Raw genomic sequence first — 11,759 nt, 5'->3', positions numbered from 1 at the left:
CTGATGATATCATAACCAAAGAATATTGATTCTTATGTCTTTCCGTTCTCTACCTGCATATTTCCAAAGCATATATTGAATGATATGCCAATGTACATTATAATTTGTTTTGTAATACAGTAGCTAGACCACATCCTTCCACAAATTTCTTTTAATGTTCTAATTTCTGTCTTGACATTTATCATTTAGAATTTCTTTTGAGTGATTCTCAATAAATTGTTGGGGAAGCTGTGGAAATAGAATTGATATTTCCATCAGTTTCACATGTATTATCGTGTATATTTATTTGTGTGGAACTTAAGTTGTTTGTTTTTTTTTTCTATTTGACATTCTCAAAAGAATTTATTTGGTTTCTATTATTTACTTTTTAAAATCACTCTACTAGGTATAATATATGATGTAAAACTTGATTTTTGCTGCAGAAAAATATAAGAAAAAAATACAAAGACTGATAAATTCTAGCCTGAAACTAACCAAAGTATTTGGCAGAGTGTATAAGCTTTGCATCTGAATAATTTCTAAATATTAAGCATGTTCATTTACCTTGATATCAGAAGTCTGTCGCTGAGATAAGAGAATTATGTGTACCAAGAGAAAGACTGAAATCAAAAGGAACACTTGAATTTAGCTTGGTGCTTCTTGACAACCCCTACAAGACTAAAACAACATTTACATTCTAAATATACACAGTTCTCTAAATCTACATTTAGGAACTGATTCCAGCCATGTCAATTATGCAATTATATCACAGATAACACAGCAGTGCTGGCATTTGATAATTGACAGACTCCTATATATGTAACTACTCTGTAATTGAAAATGGCTTAATTCAAATCAGAGTAGTTAATCTGAAATAGTAAATAGTAAAATTCTTGGCATTTTATATACTTAGTTTAGAAAAGAAGCTTTGCTTTTTGTTAAGAGCATTATACTTTTAACTTATACTTGTTTATTTATGCTTATTTATATGTACATAATAAAAACTGTATTTATAAATATGTGTAGAACAGAAATTAACTTTTATCCTAAAGATTTTTAGTAAAATAGTCGTCTATCGTTCCTGTTCATTGTCTCCAGTTTCCTAAAGGACCTAGTAGGAAATAAATTATCTCAACTTGCTAAAATATCACTTTTTATAAATAAGACTTTTAAAAAAACTGAACAATAGTTCTTTCTTGGGATTGCAACCTATTTTGTTTGCTTTGCACTTTGGTTTATTTACATATTTAATTTAAAGAATTCAATTTCTGTTGCCTTTCAAATTTTCTGTTATCATTCACCTCCTAGCACCCAAACACTCTCATGATTGAATGTCTCTTATGATGGCAGGTAGCATTTTTTAGTAAGTGTAATGCATATCATTTGGAACATTAATTGTGCACATCAAATAAGTCAGCAATTCTACTTTTTCTCCCCCGTGCGACTGCCTTAGAAAAGGCTCTTACCTGGATCATTGTAATATCCTCCTTATGGGTCTTTTTGTCTTTAATTTTGTTCGACAGCAAAATTTCATGCATACTGATGCCAAAAGAATCTTGATAAAATGAAAATCCTATTGTGGCTTTGCATCGTTTAAAGTCTCTCAGTGTTTCCTCCAGTCGCATTTCATATGATAGAAACCTCAGGATTTGTTTGCAACATATAATTAATCAATTCTCATCACTTCCACACATACACTCTGCTCTGCCATACTTCTTGTACGCAATTATTTTTTAGAATATGCATGATCCTAATTCTATGTTTACACAAAACTTTTTATTTTTACTGAAATATCCTCTCACCCTCAAATCCAACCCTGATTTCTTATACTCCTTTATCTCCTTCAAGACCCAGAATAGATGTGACTTTTCCCAGGTAGCTTTCCATAGGATTTTTTGAGTACTCAGTCTATCTGTATATGGCACAATAACAATACCTCAGCCAATGATTGCTGTTAGCTCTTCCTATGTGGGCGCTCTTCTTATTTCTGCAAATGCATATAAACATACACTCACACACACTTGTCCAACACATATAGTCACAGACACACAGACATACACTAGATAAAAGTAAAAACATTTTTCTTATATGTTTTTTAATCCCAGTCTTTTAATAGGGTGACTGTTGCTAATGCTCGATAATTGTCTCTTGAATGAGACTTAATATGACAGCAAGGATTTAGGAAATAACGACGACCAAGACTATGAATGCTTAAAATTTAGAATGAAAGTTTTACATTCTATGAAGTATTTGTACAATTTGGATATTTATGGCTTAATCTATCTTTTATTGAAATTCAGCTCTGAATAAACCCATTTTTCATAAATATGTCAGTGCAAATGAGCACTCTCAACATATCTTTACATAACTTTAATAATCATTCTAAATTATTTTAAAATAATTTTACAGACCTTATCTAAATATACGAGTTTATTTAAAGCTTAAGCTATGATACTATGTAGATGAAATTAAGCAGATACAATCCAAGATGACCAGGAGTCTAATAATATTTTCTTAGTATCACTATATTTGTTTGAGGTAAAAAGTTCCTAATTTGAAGGATCTGAGTGATTCATACATAAATCAACAAATATTTATTAAACAAGCATTTTATATATACGGCATTGTTCTAAGCACTGGCTTATATCAGTGTATATGTATAAGGCATTTATTAAGACTTTGTTCAATCACTTCATAGAAACGTGGTTAGTATATGTTTTAATCTCTTTGAGTCCTACTCTGAGGCTCTAGCATATCACAATTGTGTAATGACACAAGCCTTCATGAGAAAATATAGTACCTTAATTTTTAATAACTATACACTGTCTCTATGAAAGACTATAGTGAAATTATTTGGGGTATGGGACCACTCTGGTGTCTCTTAAATCATGCCACGTACATGGTTATTTATCAATTCTGTTCTAGTTGACATGCTCTTTTTCTAGCCTTCAACCCCCAAAAAGAGCCCCTTTAATACAGATGAAAAATACACCTAATGTGAAAAGAATTTTCACAAAAAACACTATTAATTTTCTTTCCAGATCTTAAGTTATTTGGGATATTTGAAGGGAGGAATTGTTTCAATCACATTAGTGGAGGTCATTTACCTTATGAATTAACATAGGACAGTTACTCTTAGAAAATATAAAAAGGACCAGATACCTTTCTAACATAAAGCACATCAACATATGAAATTTATTATATACTGCCGCGGTCCAGCCACGACAGGATCCAGGGGGCCCCGAAGCGGGGCAAGGCGTCGGCGCGGGAGACAGTCAACTACACAGCTCAGAGGCGATGTGACACTGTTCCGTTTTATTGTGATTTGATTACAACTTTTATACTTTCTATTTTGGCATTTGATTATACTTTGCGTTTAAGATAGCAGGGAGTTAAATTTCTGTGGTTAGGCGAAGCAGAAAATCTTATAAAGTATATTATTATTAATATTCATGATTAACTAGTACATTCTTTTCTCAATCATTAGAACAGAACTACCTGATGGAATAATCTAAACTTTTAAGTCTTATATCTATTACGTAAGATACAGTTTGACTTAAGTAAAGGTGATAGATAGAGGTATTCATAACAGCAAGTATTGGCTTGTGGGCAGATGTTCTTCTTTCTGACTGAAGAAATCTTTTAATTGCTACTTGATTTATGCTATTATTTAAAGTTCAAGCTGAACCTTTCTCATAGCTGTTCAAAAGTTTCTTTGGTGCAGTATTGAGGAAAATATTTATAAAAATCGGTTTTACAAAGCTGCTTTTGTAAGCTAAGTTTTTGTTCCTTTGTTTTTTAAGCACTAAGGAGGTCCTGACCTAGCCAGCCTTTCTATAAACTTAAACTATTATAAGGCACATGAATTCCATCTTTATTCACTATGCGTATGCTATTTTCATTATAAGCTCCTGTAAAAGGCAAAGGAGGATCAGGTAATCTTTTCATACTATTAGCCGCCTTAGGTGGATACCAGAGTTTTCCATTTATCCAGTAGGCCACAAGAGGAGGCCCTTCCATAGTAGGCACAGGCTTATAAGTAAATTTCTTATACTTTACTAATTTTTCTACTAACTGTGTGGGAACAGGAGTATAAGCTGGTTCTAGTAATTCAGCTTGTTGTAATTTATTCATAACATCTTTAAGAGGCGCGTCAAAAGGAATTTCTCTTAATAATTGTTCTAATAAAGGGTTTACGCATTCTGGACGTGTCAGGGTGACTGGAGCTGATTCCATACGCTGGGAATTTACTATGTTTTCCTCAGAGCCAATTTTGAGGAAATCCACTTGTACAGCGTTTACACTTACTAGAATTTGTGCTACCTAAATTCCCCTTATTAATAGGATCGTTCCTAAGAAACCAATTATCCCTAAACACATGCCACTTCCTCGTTCTTGATGATGCATTCTTTGAAGCCTCTGTCCCCATCTCTGGACCTTGTCATGCAGTAGAGTAGAAAGAGGACATGGCAATATACAGCTGAAATATACAAACTAACTTTATTTATTTGAAAATTAGGGAGTTACAAGACTCCAACACCTCATCTGAATTAAGATGAGAAACTTGGCAGGAAATAATCAATAAGCAGAGATGAAAGTTTTCAATTCCAATTTAGCTAAGGCATAGATATATATTTTAATGTAATAATATGCTTTGGCATTTTTACAAACCAAAAGGGAAAGAAAAATAATTTATTTTGAAGTGGATTGTCACATATGTGTATTTACCTTGGATGAGGTCAAAGATGATGTATTGGAAAGCTCCAATGATAAAAATAATAGTAACTTCAACATTGCAATAGACCCAAATACTATTAATCATTTCCATATTTTTTAATAGAGGCTCAAAGAACTGAAACAAAGGGAATTTGCCCGAAATGTAGCATCTAAATCCAGGAAAGATGAAAGAAAACAGGAAAAGGCACTCCAACGCCTGCATAAGCTGGCTGAGTTAAGAAAAGAAACTGTATGGTGAGTATGCAGTGAAATGTTAAGTTTTCTTAAAATGTAATGTTGAAAAAAAAGAAAGAAACATAGAAATAAAGAAACATAGAACATAAATTTATTTCTCTCTATACCCAGAATAAGTATCACATTTTCATGGCTTTCTGTGGATTTTTAACAGTAAATTGAAATTGAATTTTATGCAAACATGTTTACTGCTCATTTCAATAAAAGCCAAAATTACTATAATTTTAGTTTGTAAAAAAATAAATTTCACATTATTCTGCTATTTATGCTATCTTAGTTGAAAGTTATTTTATTTCTTGGTGAAATTCAAAACTTTTGATTGAAGAGACCAAAGCACCATCATATACCTTTGTTATAAATAGAGTTTTAAGAGGAACTTATTTTTTTAATTGAAAATTTGGAGAACATTTTTTTTAAATTATTTTTAGGAATATAAGAAAAAGGTCAGAAAGACCTATATATTTCAAAGGAAAGTCAAAATTAGTTTCACTGTGAATGAGCTATAACTGGACTGTAAGAAGTTCACAATTGTTACACTTTTACCAGCTTGTAACAGCAGCTATAGTGGTACAATTTAGAACCTACAGTTCAGGCTAGGGCAATGGTAAGGAAAGAAGACCCCATTTAGAGTGTCCTTCCCTCTTCTTCCCAATAAATAGGCCTCACTTACTATTGTCTAAAATCATGCTACTTTATAGTGAATTTATTTTGTGCAGAATGGTGTTAGATGATATCAATATATCAAAATATTGTTTGGGATGTCAAATTTGGGAAAAAAATCAAAATAAAATTAAATGTATTTGGAATCCTATATGGAACAGTTCAAATAAAATATAACTGCTATTCAATTGTTCTAAACCAAATTTTTTACTCGGTGTGGTAATAAATGAAAAAGTATATAAGACTTATGTAATTTAATGTCCTATAAGCAGCATTTGCAAATGTAAATTCTAATAGATTAAGAAAACTAGAATTAATAATATATGTACTAAAAGAAGCAATACTTCTTATCTAAATTACTTTCCTCAGTATACAGTACATATTTCACATAATACATATACACACATACACAGACACATATACCACATACATACACATACATGATTTTCCCATTAATTCAATGCCTCTAAATATGTGCAATTAGGAAAGAGTTGTTGTTTTTATAAATCAAGTAAGGTAATGAAATAGTCCATTGGGTTAGAGATTAAAGAAAATATTAAATTAAAAAATTTGGCCAATTATAACTTCTAAGAAACTTTTTAAATACATGGAAATTTCTTCATGGTATGATTCTGTTTGGTTAGAGATATTTAGGTAGTTTCTTATTTATGTGTTAGACATATATTTCTTTTAACTGGAACTCACTAATTTTGGTATACCAAAATTCTAAATAAATAGAAATCGCATCTTAAGTAGTCTTTTATCTTAAATTTATCTTTTATTTACTGTATATCATTTATAACTTCAGAGTAATTTTTAAATATGAAGAATAGCAATTCCAAAAGACTCAAAGCTCTAATGAGCTAGTATTATCTCTTAGTAATTTTTGCATTGCAGTATTCCACCTGGCCTTTGTTAGACTTTCAGTGAATGCTGGTGAATTCCCAGCCCTTCTGAAGTCATGATTGAGGGTTTTTCTTTAATTTGCTTTCTATTCTTTATACAGTATCGATGATGTTAAGTGTTTGTAAATTAAAATGATTTTAGAGAATTCTACAGTACTCCAAAATGTCACTGAAGATGCCATGGGGGTAAAAAATCTTGGTCAAGAAGCACTGATTGAGAGCATAGAAATATCCTTGACATTGCTGTTAATAGCTATAAAGGTAACTTCATGACAGAACCTCCAAACTCTCTCAAACAATATCCAATAACAAAATGAAATTGTAGCACTATAGAATGTAGTTGCATCATACGAAAGTAATTCTCTTACAAAAATTTTAAAAATTGAAAAAAAAATTATAATGACATTTCTAAGATGAATGTGTTTGAAAATTTTCCCACAAAAGTGCCCTAACATGTACTTTTGCTATTTTTTGTAGTGCTCCTGGAAGCGGCCCCATGTTCAAGTCAACAACTGTTACTGTGAGAGAAAACTGTAATGAAATTTCCCAAAGAGCTGTTGTGGATTCAGTTAATAACCAAGAAGATTTCAAATATACTTTGATTCATCGTGAAGAGAGTGCTAAAGATGTTACCACTGTTGCTGCAGGCCCAGAAAGTGCAAATAATTATACAAAAAATAATCAACTTGGAGATCAAGCCCAGGGAATTCACAGACACAAAATCGGCTTTTCTTTTGCATTTCCAAAGAAAGCATCCGTGAAGCTGGAATCCTCAGCTGCAGCCTTCTCTGAATACAATGATGATGCCTCTGTGGAAAAAGGATTTAGCAGAAAAAGCAGATTTGTCCCTGGTGCTTGTCATCTCCAACTATCTTCACCAACAGATATGCTTTTGAGTTCTGAAGAGAAAGCTATCTCTTTTCATCCACCAGGGGGAACGTGCATTGACAAAGAAACTGCTCAAACTCAAGAGATGAAAGAAGTTTCTAGTGAAAAAGATACATTATTATTACCTTCATTTTGCCAGTTTCAACTTCCTTTATCTTCTGATGCAGGTAATTGTCAAAATGCAGTCCCATTAGCAGATCAAATACCACTGGAAGATGTTGTTATTAATGAAGACATACCTATGAGTGGTAATGGTTCTGCGATGTTAGGAGATAAATGCACAGTTCTCGATGTTGCTAATCATTGCATATCTTTGCAAACTACAGAGGAAAATGTTAAGGACGATGATTCATCCACAGTTGGAGGTGAAAATAAAAACCATGAGATGCTAACCTCTTCAAATTCTGAAGAGGATACTATAACCTTACATAAAAAAGCAGATTTATATAAAAGACCATGTGAGCCATTTGTACCTGTATTTAACAAAGATGGATCCACAGTTCTTCAGTGGCCATCAGAAATGCTGATTTACACAACTACTCAACCATCAATTTCTTATAGCTGTAATCCTCTCTGTTTTGACTTCAAGTCTACTAAATTAAACAACAATCTAGATAAAAATAAGATGCCCTTAAATGATCTTTATTCTCAGCAGAAGGAAGAAGATATTTGCAAGGGACCTGTTTTGGATTGCAAAGACACATCTATTGCAGCACTTACAGATTATGAAATTGGAAGTAGGAGAAACGAATTCACCCAAGTCATGCCTCTTTTGGCTGAAGATACTTTCTCCAATAAATATGATTCTGGAAAAAATGAGAATATGGGTCAGAAGTATAAAAATATTTCCTGTAGGATCAGAAAAACAAAAAAGTATAATTTTATTAAAAATCAAATAAAACAGGACAGTCTAGATGAGAAATACAAAAAAACAAGGTTGAAAGATAGTCATGAACACTGGTTCTGTAAAAGTAGAAGAAAGAGAAAAAGAAGAAAGTTATGTCGACATCATTATGGAGAAAAAACCAAAGAATCAAAAACTCACTTCAAAATGGAAACGGAAAATAGTTACAGTGATACAACTAGAAAAAATCTATTAGAAACAATTTCAGAAAAGCATCATTTAGCTGTAGAGCAATTATTAGACTCACATCAATTACCTGATAAAAAACCCAAGTCAGCATCTATATACTTAAGTGAAAATGAAGAAATGTGTAAAATCTGGAGCACTGAATACAGTAATAATGATGATATCAGTTTTAAAAATCACTTTATGAAGAACTCGATTGTTTTAAATGGACAATCCAATCCAACAATGATGCATTCTGGGAAACAGAATTTAACATACTCCAGAACTTACTGTAGTTATAAAGCCAAACTATCCAGCTGTCAGGATCACAGATGCCTAGTTCTTCAAAATGACATGAAATGCATGAGTCAGAATCAAGCTGTTAAAAGAGATTATAATTCTCTCATTAACGAATCAGAACGATTTCATCGAAAACGTAGACAACATTCATATTCTTATTCTTCAGATGAAAGTTTAAGTCAACAGAAGTATTTACCAGAAGAATTTTGGGGGCCACCATGTGCTTCTGCTTCCTTTAAGCCTAAAAGGAAACGGAGGAGGAAAAGAAGCAGATTCCGCACCAGATTTGAAGCTTCGGAACTCAAAGAGAACGCAGATCCTCCCATGAAAGGCAATTCTTCCGTATGTCACCAGGATGAGTTAATAAATGAAGATAAAAAAGAGGAAATAAAACCACAAGAAACAGCAAATGTTGAAAGGAACTCAGAACAAACAGACCAAGTAGAAAACAAACTGACTTTACACCCTAACAGTCCCCTTCCTCCTGGAACCAATGATGAAACTGAGCATTTATTAGTGGAGGCCACTGCTTGTGACTTGCCAGAGATTTCCAATGCACCCACCACATCTGTCTATGTAGCTAGTGCCCCAGCAAAGGAAGAAATTGACAATACCTTGCTCGAACACAAAGAAAGAAGCAAGAATATAAATATTAATGAAAAGCAAATTCCTTTCAAGGTGCGTAATATTGAAAGGAACTTCAGACAGTCACAACAACCTAAATCATATCTTTGCCATTATGAGCTAGCTGAAGCCCTTCCACAAGGAAAGGTGAATGAGGCATCGACTGAGTGGCTACGTTGTAATTCAGGAATTCTTAACTCACAACCACCATTACCATTCAAAGAAGCACATGTCAGTGGTCATACGTTTGTAACGACAGAGCAAATCTTGGCTCCACTGGCTTTACCAGAACAAGCATTATTGATCCCGATAGAAAACCATGACAAATTCAAAACTCTACCCTGTGAGGTCTACCAGCACATCATCCCGCCGAATGTGCTGGCCAACAAGGTCAAATTTACTTTTCCTCCAGCTGCCCTCCCACCCCCTAGCACACCTCTGCAGCCTTTGCCTTTGCAGCAGCCCTTATGTTCTACCTCTGTAACCACTATCCACCACACTGTTTTGCAGCAGCATGCAGCAGCTGCTGCTGCTGCAGCTGCAGCCGCAGCTGCAGGAACCTTTAAAGTGCTTCAACCACACCAACAGTTTCTGTCCCAAGTCCCATCTCTCACCAGAACATCATTACCTCAAATCTCAGTAGGACCAGTAGGACCAAGGCTTTGTCCTGGGAATCAGCCAACTTTTGTCGCTCCTCCTCAAATGCCAATCATTCAAGCTTCAGTTCTTCATCCTAGCCATCTGGCTTTCCCACCTTTACCCCACACACTCTTTCCTTCACTGCTTTCCCCACATCCTACTGTCATCCCACTACAGCCCCTCTTTTAGTCATCACCATAAAAGGGGAAGAAAACATCATGTGAAAACTATTGCTATATGCGTAGATGCTCATCTAAGTGAATAATTTCCTATTTAAATGGTGGAAAGAAACTAGCCAAAATATGGCTTCTTTGGTATGAAATCATTTACTGTAAGTCTAATGATGCAAATAAATTCTTAGTTTCTGATATATAATGTTATTAAGGCACTGAATAGTTTAAAAATCAATACAATATATGCTGTATATTAAAATGTCTTAAAAGTATGTATAATGTACATAAGATATATTTCTAGTACTATAATTTATGTTGTAAAGTATGCTCTTTGTTTTTTTTTAATCTTTGTGTATTTGCACCTATTTAATGTTTAAACAAAGCTGATGGCACTATGTTTTGTACCATGTTCCTTGAAACTGTAAATTCAGTGAAAAATATCTCTTGCAATAAATTTTTGTTAAATATTTAAGTAAATCAAACTCCCGTTTTTAGTTGGTTTTATTGTTTGGGGAATTTATAGCAACAGCAGGTTTTGGATTTATATTGTTTTTCTATCCGTTGGCATCTCTGAACCTCAGAGGCCCTGCAAAATATCTTTGGAGTTCTATCAGTACTTAAACTATGATACCATCTTTCAGAATAAGTATATCAAAACCATTTATTTTTCTGTTTGTTCTAAAGTGACGTGTACTCAAAGTTTACTATATTTCCTAAACAATTGGCTCTTCAGACAATAAACCATAGAAATTCATGTTAAAATAATGTTAGTATTTGTGGGGAGGGGTGGATAACTCAAAAATATGCAAAGTACATAGTATTCTTTCAGGAACTGTAAAACTACTAGTAGAAAAGAAATGGCAAATAATCAATGTAAGTTCTTATAACATTTTTGTATGGTAAAATTCTCAAATGTATTATATTCATTTTTTATTGTTGCAAAAAATATACATATATAAGAATGTTGGCATGGATTAAGGAATAGGGTTAACTAATAAATTACTATCCATTATATAACATCTTGGGAAGAATGACGTAAACACTATCTGTATCTAGATATGTTCTTAATTGAGAATCTGGAAGTGGGAAGGAGAATAAAAAAATAGATTTTCCTTCTGCAAATCTTTCTAGTAGTCATGTTTGCATCACATTTCTAAATCAACCAGGAACAATTAGAAAATCTCCACAACACTCTTCCATATTGTGCTTTATTTTTGGTGACCTCTGCATTATTGTTCACTCAAGTGCTTCTATGTGTATGAAAGAATATAGTTATTTAATATTAAACTAGGAAACACTACACTTGGAGAGTTTTTCCATGTTTACCTGCCCCAGTCCAGACCACTTGGTAATACAAAGTCTACATGCCTAGCAGAAAGGATTCACCTCACCATGTGCAAATGATAAAAGGTTCATAGCAGCCTAGCAATGCATCCCAGCACCAAGACGACAACTAAGTCCTTCTAAAGGAGAGCATTTCAATGATGCTGGACTAAGGAAATGCTATTTCTTATGTCCACTATTGGAAATAATATCGAGCATAAACATATG

General features: G+C 33.2%; 1 protein-coding gene across 1 annotated transcript in view; it reads left to right on the top strand.

Annotated features, from left to right (window-relative positions):
* Positions 1-10,685, top strand: part of ZNF804A (zinc finger protein 804A) — a 242,670-nt gene extending 231,985 nt beyond the window's left edge. The window contains exons 3-4 of the mRNA XM_011356452.1: positions 4,820-4,950; positions 6,993-10,685. Of these exons, the coding sequence (XP_011354754.1) occupies positions 4,820-4,950; positions 6,993-10,224 (3,363 nt within the window). The 3' untranslated portion in view covers positions 10,225-10,685. The remainder of the gene's footprint in view (positions 1-4,819; positions 4,951-6,992) is intronic.
* The last annotated feature ends 1,074 nt before the right edge of the window (positions 10,686-11,759 follow it).

This window comes from Pteropus vampyrus, unplaced genomic scaffold (assembly GCF_000151845.1).
Source record: "Pteropus vampyrus isolate Shadow unplaced genomic scaffold, Pvam_2.0 Scaffold2, whole genome shotgun sequence".
Taxonomy (NCBI): Eukaryota; Metazoa; Chordata; class Mammalia; order Chiroptera; family Pteropodidae; genus Pteropus; species Pteropus vampyrus.
The sequence above is the reverse complement of the archived record's forward strand: the minus strand, read 5'-3'. Positions and strand labels throughout refer to the sequence as shown.